At 44.0% G+C, this 23,024-nt stretch overlaps 1 protein-coding gene across 2 annotated transcripts in view; it reads left to right on the top strand.

The window, feature by feature from the left end:
* dmd (dystrophin) overlaps positions 1–23,024 on the top strand; it is a 234,151-nt gene that overhangs the window by 195,481 nt on the left and 15,646 nt on the right. For both annotated transcript variants that reach the window (XM_034677504.1, XM_034677505.1), the window contains 9 exons: positions 11,413–11,474; positions 11,642–11,716; positions 12,709–12,910; positions 12,997–13,082; positions 14,588–14,745; positions 17,786–17,952; positions 20,073–20,184; positions 20,882–21,018; positions 22,890–22,928. In XM_034677504.1, coding sequence (XP_034533395.1) covers positions 11,413–11,474; positions 11,642–11,716; positions 12,709–12,910; positions 12,997–13,082; positions 14,588–14,745; positions 17,786–17,952; positions 20,073–20,184; positions 20,882–21,018; positions 22,890–22,928 — 1,038 coding nt within the window. The remainder of the gene's footprint in view (positions 1–11,412; positions 11,475–11,641; positions 11,717–12,708; positions 12,911–12,996; positions 13,083–14,587; positions 14,746–17,785; positions 17,953–20,072; positions 20,185–20,881; positions 21,019–22,889; positions 22,929–23,024) is intronic.

The following is a 23,024-nucleotide window of genomic DNA, read 5'->3' as shown; positions in this document are numbered from 1 at the left end:
ACCCACAAGCCCCCCGTTCCTCTCAGCGGATGTTAGTTGTGGTCGTTGCCGGGGAATCAGACGAGGTGTGCGGCCAGTGAGGCTCAGCGACCCGGTGATAGGAACCGTGCGTAATGCGTATCCTTATTCCAGACTGTCTCACTGTCATGTCGGGATACAAGGAGCACGTCTAATGCTGTAAAGCAACGTGCCCTACGTGTATTTACCCGTATGTGTTTGAATTTGTGTTAATGTATGCATGTGTGTGTGTGCGTGCTTGTGTGTGTGTGTGCGTGTGTGTGTCTGTGTGTGTGCGCGCGCGTTGGCAGAGCTTACGCACGAGAAAGGAGCCCCGCCGAGCAGAGCAGCACTGTATCACTGTGTTGCATTCCTTCACAGTCTCTGGTCGCACACGGAGGTGCAAACACAATCACCTCCATGCCAGCTAAGCAGCCCGTGTCTGGATCACTGTGTGTGTGTGTGTTTTGCACCGTGTGTGTGTGTGTGTGTGTGTGTGTGTGTGTGTGTGTGTGTGTGTGTGTGTGTGTGTGTGTGTGTGTGTGGAGGTGTGCACCGTGATTTTGATGCGCTGCGTTGGTCTATTTTCGGCTGAGAAATAACGCCAGGCCTCACTGTCAGAGTAAATACATGGTTATAGGTGTGTGTATACAAGGTCTACATCATCTGCTGGTCATTTTGCAGGATGTGGTTGTCTCACACTGATACTACATGGCTCCCTGTGCATGTGTGTGTGTGTGTGTGTGTGTGTGAGAGAGAAGGAGAGGGGGTGCACTTCAGGAGTTGGTGAAATGAGAGCAGAGGATGCGGGCTTGCTGGTGCAGATTTTTTGGCACCAATGTGATTGCAGGTGTGTGTGTGTGTGTGTGTGTGTGTGTGCACTGATTAAATACAGCTGATGGATAAAACCCCTAACATACACACACACACACACACACACACACACACACACACACACACACACAGATTCAACCCTGGTAGCTGGATAGTGGCTCTGACGTGCTCAGGCATGACTCTTATGGTTTGTGTGTGCTGTCTTTGTATTCGGTGGAGATGATTATCAAACGTTAATCCGCCGTGTTTAGAGGGCTGGATTTCTGCATTCAGAGACGGTGATGGGAGAAAGTTTCCCACCTTCAAGCTGCAGCCCTCTCTCTGTTTCTTGTGTGAATGGAAGTGGCGCGGGATAATTGCACCATTAAGCAGACATTGTGATATTTTTTTTGTGTCAGCATGTGAGAACAAATGATCATTTGTCTCCCTCTGGTCTCCAGGAACACATTTTGGCCACCAGCTGTAAGAGAAGTTTAGGATGTTACTTAAAAACACGTCTCTCTCTCCGGGTCCTCGGGGGAATAATTAGCACGGCAGGATCCTGCGAAATGTAAAACACAAGTGTCCGCCACGCCAGAACAAGAGAGGAGCTGCTTCTGTTTTCTCTCCCTCAGACATCAAACGTGCGAGTAAGCCAGATCCAGCACTACTGCGGGAAAATTAATCCCATATTTCATTTATGAAAGTAGCTTCTGTGCAGACTAGTAATCAGCTATTAGTGGGATTTCTTATCTTAAGTCAGTTTCTACACCTCAGAAAGCCCCCGGCCTCAGTCTGATGAGATGAAACATGATGTCTTGCACCTAAAGTTGCTCGTTTCATTTGATGCAAAAGTTTAGAATTCCATGAGGGAGCAGTTTCTCAAACGTTATCTAAAACCACTTTGTGTTTACTTGTTGTTTCAACCTTCTGAAGTCAAAGCCACCAAAACACTCCCCTCTCTTCTTTTTAAGCAATTTCACGTTGATTATACGAGCGAGCAAAGACTGTGAAAACAAAACCCACGCCAAAGGTCACAAAGTAAAAAGTGTGAGGAATGAATTAATTCCATTTGGGTTCACTTCTCCTCTGCAGTATCAGGCCTTCACGTCTCTCTCTCTCTCTCTCATTGGATAATGTTTACATTGGGCAGGGTCTCCATCTCTGTGCATGCCACTGATAACATTTAAAAGACACTTGTTGACAAAGCTGTTATTTTCTCTGCTGCACCATCAGGTTGAGCAGCACTGGGCTGTTCCTGCCTCGCCTCATTGATGTCTTTTTTGTGTTATAATAAGAGAGGGATGAACGATGAGTGCAGCTAGTTTTACCTTCTAAACAGTCTGATTCAGGAATATATTCACAGAAGAATGCTGAATTAATTCATGAAAAATTAAACACCGCCTCCAGACATCTTTAAATGATGTATAGACTCAGCTTTGATTATTTTTTGTGTGTCAGATATGTAATTTATTTTGCACCAAAAAAGCACAGAAATCTTCAAATCTTCATCCTCTACTACTCTGTTATTAAAAATGTAGAGATCCTGAATCTCTAAAGTTGAACTGCTCGTGAGGAAATGTCTCGTTGTTACTTTCAAAATAGTTGTTATTAAAAACATCCTGCAGGTACACCCTGGTACTAAAATCAAACTTTAGAATATGAAAACAGTCTTCATCATTCATGGATCTTTAGTCACCTAGTTGGTTTTTCTTTCACTCGGGCTTTTAGCTGAACGCTCTACCTCCCCTATTCCCCCTCTCTAATAAGAGACGAGAGGAGAGAAGGGAGCAAGGAGAGTATGAAGAGCTGTAAGAAATAGGACAAGGAAGATGGATCCAGGTTGAGAAGCCTGTTTGTGCTCAAGCTCACCCATCCTCTGTTGGTCTGTACGCTCTACCTCCCCCTATTCCCCCTCTCTAATGAGAGAAGGTAGCAAGGAGAGTATGAAGAGATGTTAGGAAGAGGACAGGGAAGATGGATCCAGGGCGAGAAGCTTTTTTGGGCTTGAATTCACCCATGCTGGGCTAGGCTGTACGCTCTACCTCCCCCGACTCCCCCTCTCTAACAAGAGAGGAGAGGAGAGAAGGAAGGAGAGTATCTGAAAAAACAAGTATCAGACACTTAATTTCTTGTCTTGTAGAGCTCGATTAGAAACACTTCAATGAGCCACATGAACACACAATGTAGTCTTTGTCCACATACGCAGTCCTGCTGCTCAAAATGACTCACTAGAGACACAAACATGGATTTATAATAACAGTCTTTTTAAAGAAGTAAAATGCAAACAACTAAATTCTCCCCCCTGTTTATTAAACATGGATATCTCCAGCCGGGATCAATGGGCCTGTGGCAAAGAGACATGTGGATGTCACAGTAACACAGTGTTAATCTCCCAGCGTGACACACCAGGATTATCAAAGAAAACATCAAAAAGATGAATTAAAGAGCAAAAAGAACAATGAAATGATCATGTTTCTAAACTCCTAACTCTAATTTGTGATAAACTCTGACAAGGCAGATAATTACAGTTATCTCGGTGCTCTGTGTGATCCCTCAGGTTCTGCCGGTCCTTTCTGGCTCTCTTTCACAAACAGCTTCCTCTCATATCACGCTCATGAATATGGCTTTCGTGCTTTTTAGGTCGCTTTCTCTCTTACGCACATTACACCCCTGAAGGCCATTGTCTGCGCTCATTCAGACGCCTGGTGTGCAGGAAACATTCTGTCGGGGCTCGCTCTCTGTGATAGGCAGAGGAAGACGTCCCCGTAGCCCATAAACCACCTTTAATCATTCATCCAAGAGCCATAATTGACTGCAGCGAGAAGTGACACTCGTGTCTCTGTGCGGGATCCATTATTTAAAACGCCTATCTGTCACTGCCGCAATAAGCCATTCAGCTGCCTGTTAACTGCAATATGTAGCATTGTGTGTGTTGGCACGTGTGTGGGAGTTTGTATGATTGTGTGAAGGCACGTGTGTGTGTTTGTGTGTGCGTGTTATCGTTGTCAAAGAACGACTGCGGTTCAATTCAACTTTAAATTATGCTCCACTGAGGAATGTCTTTTATTCCTGAGAGACAGAGAACAGGCCTGAAGAAATTATACGATCAGATTCGACTTTGACTCAAAGAACAGAGGGAACTGGAACTACTCAGCCCCAATAAAAAAAAACAAATGAGTTGTAGGTTAAAAAAGAGGAATACTGGAACTGAAGAGATGTCTTTTAACATATTTAACAATCTTTTAAATTATATATCAAAAGAAGTTTAAAAAGAGCTCATTCCAGAGCCCAGTGAGTTCTTTAGTTTGCTTCTTTTGAACAACCAACAGCCCCAAAACCCCAAAGCTCTTAATTTGTTTTCATAAAAAAGCAGAAAATCCTCACAGTTTCTCAGGTAGGATGATCAAACGTTTTATATTTTCACCTAAAAAACACAAATAGCTCAATATTTGGCACTACATTTTCTTCCATCAACCCTAACACATAAATGTAGATGTTAGAGGTTTGATATCCATTGGGTCCAGATGTTCATTCCCCCCAGAGGATGAACCCTGCTTACTCTCCTGACCCAGTGGTTTCTTGTCTTGTCTATTCTAATCTTCTATTGATTTACCCGATGCCCATTGAATGTTGGTGCACAATTTAGTGCAGATGTTTGTTTCCCTCTTAGGATGAACCCTACTGACCGTTATGATCCAACCATTTAGTTTCTACTGCCAGAATAAGGTTGATATTTCAACCTTTTAGTAAAACAACAACTACAAACATCAGATTTCCTGCTCAAATATTTATCTATCTCTTCGGATGCATTCTAATAACTGAGATGATCATCTTACTTTTCTAATTGTGTATAGTAAGGTCAATGTTTAATATAGCCATCAGCCTCAGTCGTGCTTTATTATCAGTGTTTGTCTGTGAACAAAAAACAAACCCAGACTTTTTGATTTGAAGTTTATTGTATTTTTGGTCAGCCTTCTTCTTCAGGCCTTTTCATCTCCACACGTTGTTTTAAAGTGCTTTAGTCTCCTCACTTTCCTTTCTTCTCTCTTGTTAAGAAGTCGTAGGTGGGGGGGTGTGTGAATGCTGAATGCTCTCGCCTTCCTCGTTAGCTTCAATCAGATTGCCCTCGAGCAAGGCAGCGAATCCCCGACTGCTGTGCCAGAGCCTCTCTGTGTGCAGTACTTTATCTTTTGACAGTTTACGATGCATTATCAACACTTTGGTTTGTCCCGGGGCCATGATACATTTTGTGAGGAGACGGTGTCAGCTTTCAAAGAGCATAAAAAAAGAATCAAAACTGAAGATGTGTGATTGCTGCAGGCCACCATTGATATATGGTTGTTCTGTTGTGTTTTCTCTTCATTAATCCCACTGGGACTCCTGGTGGGAAGCAGTCGGACTGCAGTTGTGGATTTTGTTGACATATTGGAACAATGTGTGTTTGTCAGGTGTTTCAGTGTGTGCTAATGTTAGACAGAAAAAATCCTCCTCTTCCAAACAAATCGCTGGTGTCCTATAGGAGGCCGAGGCTGCAGTAGGTGTTGGAGACAGATAAGGTGTTGAGGACAGGTGGGTGGTGTGGTGGAGATAGGGGCAGTTAATTTGAGGTTTGAAGCTAATGCAGGAGTGAAGTGTAATGCAGTACTTTATTGGTCCCTTAAGGGGAATTCTCTTTCAGCTTGTCTTGTCTTCACACGGTCCAGGAATGGAGAGAGAAAAACAGCCCTCAAACTTGGGAGGTTAAGTGTCTTGCTCAAGGACACATCAGCAGGGAGGGACTTCAAACTCTGTCTCACATGATGAAGAGTATGAAGTATTCTTATTTCCCCCTTCAGTGGACGTAGATTGATCACCAACATGGTTTAAGGAATAGCCTGATCGTGTTATATATTTTAAGCTATTAAAAGTGTTTGGAAGTGGAAAAAACACATCCATATATTGCTGTTAAAAATAAAGAGACTGGGGGATGTTCCTGTTATCGACTTTGGCATGCTACATTTTATTTCTTCAGGGAGAAGCTGCCTTGGTTATGTTACAGTACTAAAATGCATTGTTTTGTTGTTTTCAGTGAGACATTAATATTTTACTTTGCTCGCAAATAGTCAAGAGGCAATAAAAAGTTTGAGTACATGTTTGTTAGTATCTCCTTTTTATAGAACTGGAGTTTTTCAACAACCGAGAGCAAGAATTGGACCAAAAGGCTTTTTTCCACCGCAGGAACTTTACCCCAAAACAAGGGACTTTACCCCTGAACTACATGCGTTTCGACCAGAGGAACCAGGGTCTAACTTTGGTTCGGGGCTAGATAATCTCCCCCCTGAAAAGCCCCTACTTGGGCGGTAGTACTTTTCAAAGGTCCTGGGACTTTTGTTTGAATGTAACAGTGTTTGTGGAGTTTACACAGTTGTTGAAACACAGAGGGAGTTCCTGGGAATGCATACTAGATTAGTTTTTTATCAAGATTTCAAAATATACCCGCGGTCGAAACGCAGACAACAATGGGGGCACAGGAACCTTTTAGTTCAGGGGAAAGTAATTCTGGGGGCTAAAAGACCCCGAAATGCACCTAAAGTGACTCATTTCCAGGTCGTTGAAACATACATTTGAATATCTGACAGCGAAAGGTTTAGAAAACACTCAAACAGTCAAGTTGAACACGACTAAACGAGCAATCAGAGTCTGGTTTTCTGTGTGGATAGGGGTAGCAGAGCTAGCACCACCATAAGCTTTCACTCTACCTGCATATTTAAGATAGAGTTTCCAGCCTTATGTGTAAGCTTGTGCAGCATTATTGATTCTGTATCAGTGCTGTTCATCTGTTAAGTCAGAGACCCACTGAGGGTTAGGTCTGATCCCAAAGGGCCTCATTTAGAGAACATCATGTTATTGCACTTGTAGTAGATAATGTCAAACCTGACATCAAACCCCAGAGGGACGTAGACTCAGGGAGAAACCTCTGATATTTTTACATTTTGACTTCAGTGCCACAGCAGAGAACATCAGGAGTTCAAAGGAATTTAGATCATTACAAAGCATACAAAGCAAATACAATATCTATTGTTTGTTTGTCCAGGAGGACCCGGGGCTCAATAAATCAGCCTCTGCTTTCACAGGAAGACGTATTGTTCTATGAGTCATCGATTGGCTCTTGATCCCCGGTTTGAGACTCGGGGACTGAGTTCGCCTCAGTTATAAGTGAAAATAGGAGTGCATCTTATTACTGTTTGCTTCTGAGCAGCTGATGTAAACAGCTGCAAGTTACCTGTCTTGCTGAAGGACGTCGGGGAGCTGAAGTAGAACACTTCTCAGTCAGGAGCCCACATCTCCGAGCCTCTGCAGCGCTCCGGATGAAAGCAGCTGCGTGTTTCATGCCGCACGGTTATTAGAAGCATTTGTCCGAGTGGCTCGGAGCAGCACGCCGATGCCGAGCTGAGTGACTGAGCTACTGTTTGCACAGACTCTGAGCTTAGAGGATTTTTAAGTAGCTCTTCACCATGGGACCCCTCTCCTCATTATCTGGAGTGGGAGTGTGGGAGAGAAGCAGGAGAGAGAAAAACAAGGGCAATGCAGGGGAAAAAAACAGCATATGGATTATTATTTGTCTGCCTTTCAGACAAAGGTTAACTGCAGGTGCGCTTGTGTGTGACCAACTCGACATGTGTGCTTTTAACAAGCTGGGCAGGGTGGCATTGGCGCACCAACACGCCCCTGGCTGGAATTATAAAACAGAGGAGAGTGCTTTGTGTGTGAAGGATCGCTCAGCAGCACTGTATTTTAAACAGCTCTATTTTTCAGCTGTTTGTTTTGCTCCCTATAAAGTTACCGCTCTATTTGCACTCATCCACAACACCCACTGTGTTCAGTGGTCGCCCACTTTATCCGCCAACGATCCACATGCATATAAGCCTGATCATACACACCTGTGCTGCAGAGACGGGCATCTGAGTTCAGCTCCACTCTTCAAACTCTCATAATATCTGAAGTTTTAGCTGAAGTTTTCTGCAGCTTCTTCCCACCATTACATCAATGACAGACTGGCTCTCATACTTCATTCTAACCGGCTCTGAATAGCCATTTAACCGTCCTATATTTAACTTAATGGCGAAAACGTCACACCCCCTGATTGACACATTCTCTCAAAGAAGAAGCCGCTCATTCGTTGGGATCGCAGCGAGCCGGAGTCCTATTTATTACCCATCTGACAGATAAAGTGGAGAGAGCACTAGACGCTGTTTCTTCACATTTCACTGTTCTGGCTCCTGTGAAGGACTTTTCAAATATTTAATGTGCTCTGAACAAAAAAAAAACTAATTGCTTGGCTGGTTCGACATGTGGCTTCCATTAGCTTTATGTAAACAGGCAGCTGGCGCATTAGCATCACATTTACAGTAGCATCTATCTGACAGCTCTTCAAAGTCGCATTTATTGTGCCACAGACTATTTCTGATATTTCTTATTTAGCGGAAATGGATGCACTTTGTGAATAATGCAGCCGGGATTAGCCGTCCATGTTTTCTTTATCGTGTTCGTACAATAATTATTACAACAGCGGCTAAGTGGAACTAATGAGCAGGGGAATCATCTCTTTGCTTTGCAGTGACATAATGAGTTTCTGCAGCCTTTTAAGGCGAGTTTGAATGTTTTCTAGATGGCATTTCAATTCAGAGTGGGTGTTTTAAAGATGGCACTGCATGCAAATGGGAGCTCAGATCATGACACTTGGCTGGGATTAAATAGGACATGTTTGGGGTGACATATGGAGAGAGTTGGCTTTAGTGCAACTGCAGCAAAAAGTGACACCATATTTAAAGAGAAAAGCAACACATGAGCAGTGAAATATCACCTTATTGAGCAGCTTCTATTCTTAGAAAGTCACGATGAAGACACAATAACACAACTTCTGCCTCCCACTCGTAGTGGTTGTTAATTCAGACCAAAATACTAAACTCTTTAAGAGATATCACGACTTGAACACCCGGGATGGGGAAGTATGGAGGAAAGGAAAGGTCATTCAATTTAAATATTACAACATTTAATATCGTACCACCTTTATACACTTAAACTTCAAATGACACAGATAGTAGAGAGCTAACTCACCTTCTATAGTTATGTTTATAGGAACTGATTGATGTCTCCAGGAGACAATAATCCAGAATGTTAAAAGGTTGAACAAAACTCCATTATAACCTTAATGTAATCAGAACAGGTGAATTGTTGAAAGTATCACCCTCTTACAGCTGTCATGAATAAAAAAAACTAACTAAAGAGACCAAAAGTTGTTGGTTTTTTCAAGTTAAATGTGTAATGTAAAATTTGGCATTTTAACATGGGGCTCTATGGGGATTAACTCACTTTTAGAGCCACCCTCTAGTGGCCACTCAAGGAACTGTGTTTTTTTATTGCCCTCTTGCATTGGCCTCATATTTCAGTGTTAGAGTTTGCAGCTCGGTATTGTTCCTGCAGACTCTACACAGTAAGAGTAAGGGCAGTAAGAGGTTGATGTCCAAGCTGCTCATTTTCGCCTCCAGCAGCTGAAGCTTAATCGAGGCATGCTGGGAAAAAGCTGATTTGTGTTTTGTTGATTTCATGAAGTGTCAACTCATGAACTCTTTCCGTCTTTCCCCCTCACTCTGACGACCTCATTGTTCCGTGCGTCCTTTGAAAAAGTCAAACAGTTGTCTGAAACGCTTCATACCACCGAGTGCGACGAGTCACAGGGAAGTTAATTAGCTCTGACCCTCGAGCAGAGCGGGATCAGGAACCACACACGACCACGAGGACAGGACTTAGCGGGCGCTGGAATAACAAGTGGTGCAAAAAGTGTGTGAATAATTCCTGTTGTGATTATTTTAAATACATTTTGCAGTTCTGAGAGTTAAAATCACTCACGCTGGCTTTTCAGTGGGTCTGTTTGCCTCCACCACACACAAACACACACAGGCGAGTCTCCTGTGAGCGGCGAGCAGCAGTCACGAGGAGAAGAATGTGTGAGGGGAGAATGACACAGCAACCATCCATCTCTCTTTCTCCCTCTGCCTCTTTTTTCCTGTATTCCTCTCTCTCTCTCTCTCTGCTGCTGTGATGCAGGGAGGATGGGAATCCATGCCTGATTCTTTTATTTTTGCCACATTGGGTTGTTATTTTCTAAGATTATGAGACGGAGAGGGGAAGCGCACAAGCAACAGGATTAATGTCATAGTGTGGGATTTTGGGAGAGCTGATCTAATTCATGAGCGACGGAGATTCATTTTAGCGTAACCCAAAAGGACTCTCCATCTTCCTTTAGTTATTTATAAAAGCACAGTCTCTGGTATGAGTGTGCGGCTCTGCTGGCTTTGAAAGGGATGTGTCTAAATATTTACCTTCCATAAAACACTATCAGAGGATTTTTCTCTGTTTAACCAGTGTTTGAAATTCTTCTGATTTCTACTTGTTTCTGTGTTTTACAATGTAAGCTGATGTTTTTATCCACAGTGACAACTGCAGGAAGGCAGAGGTCACACAAAGTTAGTACAAAGATCACTCAGTGTTTAAAAAGAAGATGATACATAACTTAAAAGTGTAGATAATGAGGAAAAAAGATCAGTTCTGTGTGGTTCTCAGTCCAGTACATTTAGAGGGAAAGAAACTGACCTGATAGAGCTTCTTCTCCTCTAATAGGAACTTAAAGAGCTTTTACATATATAGTCCAAAGTGAGCATTGACAGTTCAGGCTTTTAGGCCCTCTCAGATTTATTTTTTATGACATTTTTAATGAAACAAAAACGGTTTAAAATTGAAGGAAAAAAAGAATAATGCAGGGCCTAATTTTCTGTTTTTGTGTGTTATTTTTTAGAAGTCTATTCACTAAATAACTGGTAAATATGTGTGCTAGAACAGTCACATAATTAATGAATAACAGCTGAGTTATTACCTTGTTTTGGTGTAGCTGCAGCATCTCTCTCCTGCTGTTCTGCTGTCTGCATGCTGGAGCCTCACAGGGACAGGCTAACACACACACACACACACAAATATATGCACACAAACGCACACACAGGAACACACACAGGCCACCGTTTAGTACACTAGACTTCAGCTACATAACTGAAACATGTTTCCAGCCAGTCGAATGTGAATGCATGCCTAGCAGCCTCTTCCATCATTGTATGAACGTGACGTGTATCTTGAAACTGGTCATCTGGCCTCAGCTGTAGGCTAACATGTTGCTGGTGAACATAATGCATGCTAAACATCAGCAAATAAGGAATATGAGTACGACAGGATAGCATTATCCTCTGGCTCCAAGCGATATGTGTCCAAATACAGCCTCTCAGAGTTGTAGTTGTTTCCTGCCCTGGAGCTCAGCCTCACAAAATGAGACTAATGAATATAAGCAGGGGAGTGACATTTAACAGGCTCTGTGCTGTTCTTCTATGAAAAGGATTGTGATATTTCCAGCTTTAAAGGCTGGTACAGTCAAAATTCTGCCAGTTGTTTTCATATAAGGTTAACTCTTTGCCTGCTTCGTTTACAGAGTCACATCTATCAACTATTTGTGTTGAAATGACAACCTTTTATTTTTGGCATCTGACCATCCTGCCTCTTTTTGTCCCTCTCCAGCCACCAGACCCAGACAACATGTTGGGATCACCCCAAGATGGCCGAGCTCTACCAGTCTCTGGGTAAGACACTCATCCTCTCTCTTTCTCTCTAACCTGTGTCCTCTAAGAGTAAATGACTGCGATACAAGATGTGCTATCTCTTCATGTCACTTTCAATGAAGGTAATAAAAGTCAGATACATCGAACCCTCTTTTCATCTCTAACTCTGTTTCATCTCCTCTCTGCAGCGGATCTCAACAATGTTCGGTTCTCGGCGTACCGGACAGCCATGAAGCTCAGACGCCTGCAGAAGGCTCTCTGCTGTGAGTAAAGTTTACATGTAGTTGATGAACCTCTGCTGCTCGTGTGCCACAGAGGGATTTAACTTCTGGTGCACTTCTCTCTCATCACAAAGGTTCCTCTCATCAGGGCTCCTACACTTTTTCTTTGTTCTTCCCTTTCCTCCGCCTCTGCTGTTTTCTTTTTGATTCACTTCATTGACTGTCCTTCTTCTTCGCCCTGAACGTATCCTGTTCCTTCTTCTTCTCCCTCTCCTCCCACCTACTTTTTCGTCATCCTCTCTTCTTCTTTCATACCTCACATCAGTCAATTCATCTTCATGTCTTTGTTAGATTAAGATTAACCAGGTGTGAAGAAATAATAAAGAAATCCTCAAATCTGAAGCATGTACTCAATATACTCAGATTTTCAGATTAAAATGCTCGTAAGGATTTTAGTTTTTCAAAACAGCAGTCCTCTTGTTAGTGTATCTTCTGAGTTCCTCTCCTACATGCTGTGTTCACTCGGAGGTGGACACCAGCGAAGCAGCTGGTGTGCCAGTCCTACAGAATTCACAAGAAAGCAGACTTGCTAGACGGCGTCTGAGACTCACTCCTGGCAAACTCTAACCAGAGCTCTCGCAGAATAAAAACAAGAAGGCCTCCATCCTGTTTGTGATTTATACGTTCCCTCCAGTGGACTTTCTGACCCTACAGGGATCATTTGGGTGTTTTGGACTTTTCTCACCATTAGCACACCTCTCACCTCACTCTCCCCGTCCTTTAGTGGACTCAATGAATAATAAAAGATGAATAATGTGATTCTTTATTGATCCCTGGAGTGAAGTCGCCTCTCACTTCCGTCCTTGAGCAGCACTGAGCCCAAGGACACTTTGAACACGGAGGGTTTGAACCTGGCTTGAAGGACAGCGTGCACTCGGCAGCAGAACCTGCTTTCTCCTCGGATATGTGTTTGTTAACGAACCATCGCTTTCTCTCCCCTCTCTCTCTCTCTCTCTTTCTCTTTGTGTCAACAGTGGACCTGCTGAGCATGCCGATGGCGTGCGAAGTGTTCGAGCAGCACGGCCTGAAGCAGAACGAGCAGCTGCTGGACATCTCCCAGCTGGTCACCTGTCTGACCAGCATGTACCAGCGGCTGGAGCAGAGCCACTCGCACCTGGTCAACGTCCCGCTGTGTGTGGACATGTGCCTCAACTGGCTGCTCAACGTCTACGACACGTATGTGGAGCGAGCCGGACGCACACACACCACAGTGTTTGATGACATCACTGAGGCGCTCTAACAGCTCTGCTCTCTTTATGTAGTGGTCGCACTGGAAAGATCCGGACTCTGTCATTCAAAACTGGAATCATCTCACTCTGCAAGGCTCACCTGGAGGATAAATACAGATGTAAGTTAGTCACACATTATGTATCTCATGACCCTTTATGTCCCCAAACACCAAACCATGAGGATAGAAGGGCAGCAGGAGCCAGTGCACCACTGGGGCTTTCAAGTGGGCATCTCCTTTTGAAGTCAGGCCCACGGCACGTCTGGGAGGCTTAACAATTAGCTCTGACTTCCTGGAAACAACCCCCTCCATGCTGGCTCTCACCTCCCACCACATCCACACACACAACATAGAAAGAAAAGAGAAGAGAAAAAACAGAAGATTATGTAGACGTCAGACAGAGGACAGAGAAGCTAGAACTAGGGCGAGAAGCCTGTTTGTACAAGAACTCACCCTGCTGGGTAAGACTGGGTGCCCTACCTCCCTCTACTCCCCAATTGTAATGAGGGAAGAGAGAGAAACAACAGGTCTGTGGGGGGATTTAAGACAGAAGAGAGGGAAAGTAGAGCCAGGGAGAGATGCTTGTTCACAAAGAGCTCACAAATGCTGGGTTAGGCTGTACGCCCTACCTCCCCCTCCTCCCCCAGTCACAGTGGTGCATGAAACCCACAGCTCCACGCATGAATTAGCTTCCTTAGTTAATCCCACCATTAGCTCCATACTGCATGATGTGAGCACACACATCCTCCAGCCTGAGACAGATGGCGTGGGAGTGTTTTAACTGACAATTAGCACAAAACAAATAATAGAAACCATCATAGTTTGTGGAAGCCGTTTGTATCACTGCATCCATCAAATGATTCTCAGTCATCATCCAGCTGTTCCTCACATAATTAATGTAAACATCATGTGCTAATGGATGATATACGGCTTGGTTTAAAGAGTAATACATTTAGAGGATAAAACTTTAAAAGTTGGACAATAACTATGGAACAGAATTATATATTATCTGTCAGAACACTGAGTTATAACCAACCCTTGTGCCCAGATTTATCGACAATGTGTTCTGCCTTCATAAAACATTTTTTGTAGATAGTTTTTTTTTTATATTAGACTACTTATATTGAAGAAAGTACAAAAAGTTAAGTGTAGAGGAGCTGGAAATGAACCAAGGACTTTGCAGGTACATACTATGCTTCTCTGTAACCAAGCTACTAACACGCTGTCTGCTGGGATTTAATGAACTGAGGAAGGTGCTCATATAGTTTACAATACACACTCACTTATATCAGGTTATGTATTGAGAAATGATGCTGATTTATGCTGATGCTGATGCATACCTCATTCAACGCTGAGATTCATATTTTAAGCATCATTCAATTTCTCTAAGACCCAGATTTAAAAAAAAAAAAACAGCTTCCTATTTTGCTTTCTCATTTGAATGAATCACCCAAAATATCACCACACACACACACCCACACACAGACAACCTCAAGGTGATGGAAAATACCAAACTAAACCTCCCCGTCTGTCCCCACCCATCATTCTCTCTCCGCCGTCCTTGTCCTGAATATTCCATCCCCTCCCCTCCCTTTCCCTTTCCCTCCCCTTTCTCCCTCCTGCAGTTTTGTTCAGACAAGTCGCCAGCGCCACAGGTTTCTGTGACCAGCGTCGCCTCGGCCTCCTCCTCCACGACTCCATCCAGATCCCCAGGCAGCTCGGCGAGGTCGCCTCCTTCGGCGGCTCTAACATCGAGCCCTCCGTCCGCAGCTGCTTCCAGTTTGTACGTGACACGCCCTCACACCCACACATCAAGTATTGGCAGTGTATGTCGTGTTACTTTCCACAATAATGAATGTGTTTGCTAAAAATAGGCTTAAGACTACCAAATGCTGCAAGTGCTTACATCTCTACTGGCCCGGATGCCTCAGCCCCTCCCTCTGAGGGTCTGAGCGTTTTTTGCATCAGTTTACATCAGGTTTATTTATAGAAAGAAACTGGATTGTCACAAAGAGCTTTGCAGGAAATAAAGGGCAAAACATCAATACAACCAGGGATAATAAAAACTAAGTGCATCCCGGACTCCAGTAAACAGGGCCAGGGAGTGTGTGCTGCTTTGTGTGTGTGTGTGTGTATGAATTTAAGCATCAGGCAGGAGAAGCAAGTGAATGACAGCCTGCAGCAGATCAATCAAATGATCTCTGACAGCTGCTGAGATGTTGCTGGAATGGAAACACGGACATTTTTATAGACAAATCTCAAACAAATAGGACAGAATGAACAGCGTATTTCTACCTGCACATAGGTGTTAAAATGATTAAGTGTGTGACAGCGCAGAGAAGCAGGGGAGGGAGAGCCGCCAGCTTGGTAAAATCAACATTCCCTTTTTGTGCCTTTCTTTATGTTGGGGAGCAGGCAGCACAAACGTTTGAGCCACAAAACAAGCAGCAATTCCAGCATCCACAGGAGGATTCCAGTAATTGCGTTCTGACTGGATTATCCCTGATCTCCAGAAGATGATCCAGCATTTTCATGTCTAAAGTCCCTGCTTTGGACACTGAATTTAGCTCCTCTCCTCAGATGTATTCTGAAAGAAAAACCATTGTCATGTGTTCAACAAAGGAAATTTTGTGGAAATTGACCATTTGCTGAAAAGCCCCCTTCCTCTGAAACTCCAAACAACAATCATCCAATCACAGCTTGGATACAGTAACTAGGCACGGCAGGCCTATGCAGCTTTGGATAAGTAGACATGTTCGTAGCTGTGCATGAGAGCTGTGTAAATTTAAAATGCTCTAACACAGAAGTAGAAGCTCATCTGATGGTACAGACATGGCTCCATAGTTTGGAAGCATTATGGATTAAAAGCCTCATTTGCACTGCAGGAAATTTCCTCAATGATTCCTGCAAAGTACCAGACCTTGGCAGGAACCCTTGTCTCTAAATACCACAACATTTTAGTTTGTTTTCTTTCAGTTCTTAATTCAGCAAACATTGCAGATTATTTGTTTTGTTTATTGGTGGCTCAGACAACAACCAGTCCTGGATTCTCTTATGTTGATGTTCATGCTATCTGTTTTGCAGGTTACCTTACTGAGAATGCTGACTCACACCACTAGTTATGCCTAACCATGCATTACTCATGGCATCAATATAATCAAAATGGGCGAGGTTTAAATAATCACGCTTTGCAGGAATAAAAAAATGAGCTGTAAAGACCAAAACATGTTTTATTCTGCTGTAAAAACAGGTGTGTTAACATGGGACTATATGCAGGTTGACTAGGCACCTTAGTTAGCTACTTTGCTGTAACCTGTTTGCTTTTGCTCCTCTCTTTAACCACTTTACATTTTTGTATCCATTCAATGCAAATTCAGAACCCTTTGCTCGCTCTCATTTCAAAACACCAGCTGGGAACATTAAACATCAGCCACAGACTGAGTCTCCCACCAACTCATACTGCTTATGTGAGCTAGATTAGCTTCTTGCTTGAGCAGAAACAATTTGCATTGACAGCTGTCATTTCTGCCGTCAAAGAAAACAGTCGTGAGCCAGCAAGCTATTTTTGTCAGGTGGTAAATCTGCCATCGTTATCGTTGTTAACTGCATACATGTCGTGCTGGAGCGGTGGAGAGCCTGACAGGTGTACCACGCATCAAATCCTGATTTCTGGAGATAATCACAGTCCCCCGGGAATCAAAATCAGCGTGTGTCAGCTCCTGCCTACCTTTGTTTTTCATTGTAAAGCAGACATCATGCGCACACACTGATTGACAGAGCCTCTAATACACACCTTGATAAATGTGAGCTGTCAACATCACTTTGCATGTTTGCCTGATTCCTTGATTGTTTGTACCTTGAATCATTTCAAACCTTTTCAGATGGCAGACAAACGCAGAGGAATGTTTACCCACTGTGTAAATATAGATCATTTGTGTAAATTATGTTCCAGACACCGGCATCTGTCACCCATTATTTTAAACATTGTCAACAACCGGGTGCATTTGCTTTGATTTCCAGATATTATGAGGCTGGTTTTGTCAAGGTTTTGATTATTTGAGAATGTCGACAGACAAAACACTAACACCCACCCTGAGGCGCACACCAGGTGGACAATTTAATCTCATCTAGCCCTAAAAACTGGAGATAGCTTCGCCTCATTCCAGCTGCTTCCTCTGAGGAGTCCGTGTGCCTGTGGGTGTGAGACTGAAAGAAAGAAAGAGGGAGACATGGGGGTCAATTCCATGGAAACTCCAAACCCCCTGAGGGTTCAGAGTCCCTGCTGATGGGAAAGTGATGGATGTAGCCAATATGTTGTCCCTGATTATTTTTTCCCGCTCTGTCCAGCTCTTTTATTTGGAGCGGGGCGGCTCTGTGATTTTCCAAAACAGCTGGTCACTGTAGTTTTTAGAAGCCGTTACTCACACAGGAGGAAATAGAGCATTTGTTCGGGACTATTTTCAGCCGTGGATGAATACGCTTTTAATTGTTTTTGATCAACAATAGAGCTCTTTGGTGCAGAGGAGCAGAGTTTATCAAGTTAAAGTCCTTGTACCTTCATCTAAGTAGAAGTTTTTGGACTGAACTGTTTTAGATGACAACACTCAAGGTCACAACTACACACATCAAGAGCCATTAAATATTTAGGGTGAAATGTGAAGTGGATTCCTGAATTCAGACTTCAAGCAAAGCGCTGACTGCATCTCCTCCATGGAAGACAACATTAAAAATACTTCCTTAGCTTCAATCCGTTTGAAAACAAAAACAGGAAGTGGAGTTCTTTCAACCTGACTGTGTTTTAAATTATCCCCTCTTTCTCCCAGGCCAACAACAAACCTGAGCTGGAAGCTGCCATGTTCCTGGACTGGATGCGTCTGGAGCCTCAGTCCATGGTGTGGTTACCCGTCCTGCACCGCGTAGCCGCCGCCGAAACCGCCAAACACCAAGCCAAGTGTAACATCTGCAAAGAGTGTCCCATCATCGGGTTCAGGTTTGTAACACACCCTCTTTCTGCTCTACAACACAAATCAGCCTTCTGTAGTCTGTGGGCCTTTAAGGTAGAAGCTCCACTCATAATCTAACTTAGGAGGAGCAAATCCTGAACACCTCATCATGAGACATTAGCAGAATTGAAGCCATTTTGCTGCAGTGTATAATATTCCTGATCTCATTACACAGAGGGCATTAAAAGACCAAATTAACTTGATTTCATTTTCAGCTAAATGAAGGAACTGCGCATTTAGATCTTTGGTTTCTGGGCTTTGTGAAATAATCAGTGCTGTGAATCTGTTGGAAAACTTGACGCAGTGGAGGCCACTATTTATGCTGAGTCATCACTTCATAAATATGCACTATAAAACACTGGGAAGGTGTCACATTGAAGTGCAAAGAAAGCTACTTGCAGCCTGCCCAGATAACTGAATTGGGGTGGCCCAATACCACTCTGGCGACACCCATGATGCGCCCCTGCTGCAGTCAAAATTACCTGAGGCCATCACGCCCACCTTGGACACCACTCGGCATACATAGACGACTTTATGGATGCAAACAGAGGACTCCTCAGACTGCTAAATTTGCACAATTTGCCATGTAGCAAGCTAATAGCCAACCCTGTGCAACAGATTACCTCTTTATCATGCACATACTGTCTCCGCCTGCTGTGTGTGACTTCATCTTGAGTCCTGACCTGCAAGTTTATGGTTATGTAGCACACTGAGGAGGCAGATGTTTCATCACAGGAGTTTCTGAGTTCATAAAGCTGATCTTCTCTGTGTTTTACATGGTGAATACAGAGCTGAGCCTTCTTACGTTTCACTGATAACCCTCTGAACTGTATGGGAACATCACGCCGAATAATGAAAGTTGTATTTAACGTCATGGCAGCGGTTTGTAAGGACCCACTGCTGCACAATGACACAAGCTCTGGTCTCTATTTCTCTGCATGAAGGTTTATTATCATCATATAATGTTTTTAAGAGCTTATTACAGTGAATGAGGCTCCGTATGCTTTTGCATGTGGCAGGAAAGTCAACTGTAGTCATATGCAGCATCATCATGGGCCATTTTGCATATCTATATGTCACCGTTGTTTATTTTTTCCAGACGTATCTTTTTTTTGTATTACTCAAATAACACAGAGGAGCTTCTTATTTGATCCTCGTCCCCACGGTGTCGGTCTTTATTCAAACAGTAGTAGGTGAAGAGAAGCAGGATTTCGCGTTTCGTTTCATGTGTTGCACACACACACAGGAACAAATGCAAGAAAAGAAAGAAAGCTAAGGCTCACAGGCTCCCAGGGTGGCTCCACAAAAGCGATTCCCTTCATCATGCCACCCAGTGAGGTGTTTCAGAAGCAGCTGGAGCTGCAGCATACGTTTAAAGGAGCTGGATTGATAATTGCCACATTGATACAATATTTATTCCTCCTGATGCACTCTGCAGATATTTGGATTTCAATAATGCGCAGTCAAAAGAAGAGAGTGAGAATGTTTCTGCATGGGGTTAATGTTAGCTTGCGCTTTAAAAACAGGTGTTAGTTTGGTGTTTTTACTCCACATCACCCATCTGATTAACCAAACTGCTGTCTGTCACCAGAATCCAGCTCCAGCTGTGACAGAGCTCATGAACCTAGCTGTCGCCTTAATCTCCTCCACCAGCAGCCTGCTTGTAAAACAGCTGCTTCTTCATGTGACTGATTGATGGCGTGATAAGAAGGACAGAGCCATGCTCCTGTTTGGAACCTCAGCACCTTGAAAACACTCCCAAAAGCACAGGGGGTCTTTTTTTTTTTTTTTTTTAGCTCTAAGGCTGGGACCTGAGCAGAGGGGTGTGTCCGCTCTGTTGTCAGTGGGCCTCCTCACGACAGGAGCGGTGATAAATTTTAATGAAGAGTTTCAGGGCCGGAGAATAAATTTCTCATTTAGGAACTGGGCTGGAAGAATGTTAACTACTCCTACCCTGGAGGAAAACAGAGCCGTAAATTCCCCCCTTTAATCGACTCTCCTTTTCTTTTTCTCTCCCCCATCCGTCTTCTCTCCTTCCTTTGCTTTCCTGACCTACGCCCTCCTCTGTTCTCTCTCTCTCTCTTTCTCTCTTTCTCTCCTCCTCCAGATATCGGAGCCTGAAACATTTCAACTATGACATTTGCCAAAGCTGCTTCTTCTCCGGTCGCGTCGCCAAGGGACATAAGATGCAGTACCCGATGGTGGAGTACTGCACGCCGGTATGAATAAATCTCTGCTCTCGCTCTGCCGTGTGTAAATGACATGGAAATGGAAATGCTAAAGAATTTTTAGGTGCCAGACAGGCTGTCAAATAACTCTCTTCCTCCAGTTATGAAGTGAAAAGCGACGGTACACTCTGATCTGTGCAGTGTCTGAAAGCCTCAGTGTATTAATATTGCACCGAGTCAGGAGGGAGGGAGGGAGTGAGTCTTTGCTATCATTACTGGTTTAATCTCAGCTCCTGCTTCTTAAACAAGAGACTTGGTGAGCTGTGATCTTTTTTGAGTCATGAAGAGCAGCTTGCTAACTTTAGAGAGCATGCTTCCAAATCAACAAACCCCGTCTGTGCACTTGTGGAGCGTTGAACTTAAAGCTGTGCACATATTCTGAAACATATGTGAATAAAGGGTTAAGATAATCCCTCAATTCAGGCCTCAGGCTGAAATAAAGACACTGCAGCCCTCGCTCAGACTCATAAATCACTCCCTTTTTTCTTGTTACTGTAATGACGCACTCAGACCCGACAATGAGGGCATTAACTTCACTCACCAGACGTGTGAATAAGGCCAAAAGGGCTCCAAGTAAATGTGTGTGTGTGTTTGTGTGCCCCACTCCCACCGAGCGTGAACAAAGCCACCTTTGTCCCCCCCCCCCCCCCCTCCATCTCTCTCTCTCTCTCTCTCTCTCTCTCCTCAGACGACATCAGGGGAGGATGTCAGGGACTTTGCCAAGGTGCTGAAGAACAAGTTCAGGACCAAGCGCTACTTCGCCAAACACCCGCGCATGGGCTACCTGCCTGTGCAGACCATCCTGGAGGGGGACAACATGGAGACGTGAGTCCCAGACACACACGTACAAGACAGACCGTGAATGTGAGCTGAGCTAGAGGACACGTTTAAGCAAACAGTCAATAATCTCTGCTCTCAGGTCTTTCAGTGCACACAGACACACACGGTGGCAACAGTTAACAGATGTGATACTGTTTGTGAAGTGGAACACATTTAGCTTGTCTTCATCAAGGGTTTATCACGCCAAAATGTAAGATCTGTGACCAAGACTGCTGTGAGAAGGTTTAGTCTAATATGCAAAAGTACAACACACAGCAAGGCTTTGTCCAAGTCCTCCTACAGCTCCTCTTAAGTTCTCTAATTCTACACAATCTAGTCAAAACACCCAACAAGCAGTTGATTATTCGTAATCAACCTGCAGTACTCACGTGCAAACAGACTCAGGCTGACTGTTATTATATAAAGCCGATATTGCAACATCTTCTTTCTGTTAAATATATTGCACTGTTGATAACAGATGGAGAGATGAAGGACTCCTAAGTTCGGTGACTCGACTTCAACACTGTTACTCAAGACTGTTTGTAGTGTCCTGCCCTTTTCACATATAAACTCCTGACATTTCCTCCTGAATCCCCGGACGTACAGCATGCAGGACCTGATATTTTCAGGACCTTCTCTCTCAAACATGCACCTCTAGAGGAGAAGTATATCTGCAGCTCTTTTTATTCAGAGAGCCTGCAACAGAGCTGTAACGAAGCTCAAGTCTTAATGTTGTCCTCACAGTGCCTATGGTGACCCCGAACGCAACGACTCACCAGACTTCATGCTGACTTTACTCAAAAGCTTGCAGGATGAAGTCAGGCACTTTTCAGGAGTGTAAACAATGTCCAGACTGCACCACAACAAACAAACAATCAGACACTTTCTCTAAACCACCTTTAAATAATCTCTCTCTGTTTGATTTTATCCTCACCACTTCACGATAAGCTCAAACCCGCTGAGAGCCCAAGCTCTGCGGATGTTTCAGTTTGCCCGAATCATAAATATTGATGGAAGTCCAAACGGCCCGTAACACTAATATTGGCTTAAGACGCACACGGTGGATAACGGTGGAGGCGCTGCCTCTCGCAGATGAATGATGAATGTCTCAGTGTTATTCACTCAAGGCCGGGCGCTCTGAGCGGTGAGGCTGAGGTGGAGATCTGCATAAATGAAACACACTGACTCCAACACACGCAGAGAAAAGAGAGCGTTACACAAGCGTGTGCAGGCGGTGCAGCCTTTATGATCTTTGAGTGAGGAATGAATGACGGGTTTGAAGGTTGGAGAGTTAAAACACACACACACACACACACACACACACACACACACACACACACACACACACACACACACACACACACACACACACACACACACACACACACACACACACACACACACACACACACAGGAGGGGACATTCGGTCTTTATTATGCAACGTGAAACACCTTTCATAGTACTGCATGCACACATTAAGGTTTGATCCCTCACATCTTTTAGTGTGTTGTGAATGGTTTCCTGTCGTGTGTGTGTGTGTGTGTGTGTGTGTGTGTGTGTGTGTGTGTGTGTGTGTGTGTGTGTGTGTGTGTGTGTGTGTGTGTGTGTGTGTGTGTGTGTGTGATTAATGAAAGAGTAGTTGGCGCCTCGATCAATAATGAGTCACCTCTCAATAATGCAGTGTGTGTGTGTGTGTGTGTGTTGGTATTTGTGTGTGTGTGTACCCGTGCACTCATGTTGTCGCGCTGTCTCGTCCATGCCGGGTCCAGTTTCCCTCCATGCTCGCCCCCTCCATACTAAAGCTCCCATCATGCTTTGCTGTGTGCTGTGTCCTCCCACTTCCTGTGTCATCATCTCACGTTTTTTTGTCTTGCAGTCCTGTCACTCTGATCAACTTCTGGCCCGTAGACCATGCGTGAGTACCTGGCTCACACACACACACACACACACACACACACACACACACACACACACACACACACACACACACACACACACACACACACACTTC

The sequence above is a fragment of the Notolabrus celidotus genome, chromosome 24 (genome assembly GCF_009762535.1).
Source record: "Notolabrus celidotus isolate fNotCel1 chromosome 24, fNotCel1.pri, whole genome shotgun sequence".
In the NCBI taxonomy this organism is placed as follows: domain Eukaryota; kingdom Metazoa; phylum Chordata; class Actinopteri; order Labriformes; family Labridae; genus Notolabrus; species Notolabrus celidotus.
The sequence above is the reverse complement of the archived record's forward strand: the minus strand, read 5'-3'. Positions and strand labels throughout refer to the sequence as shown.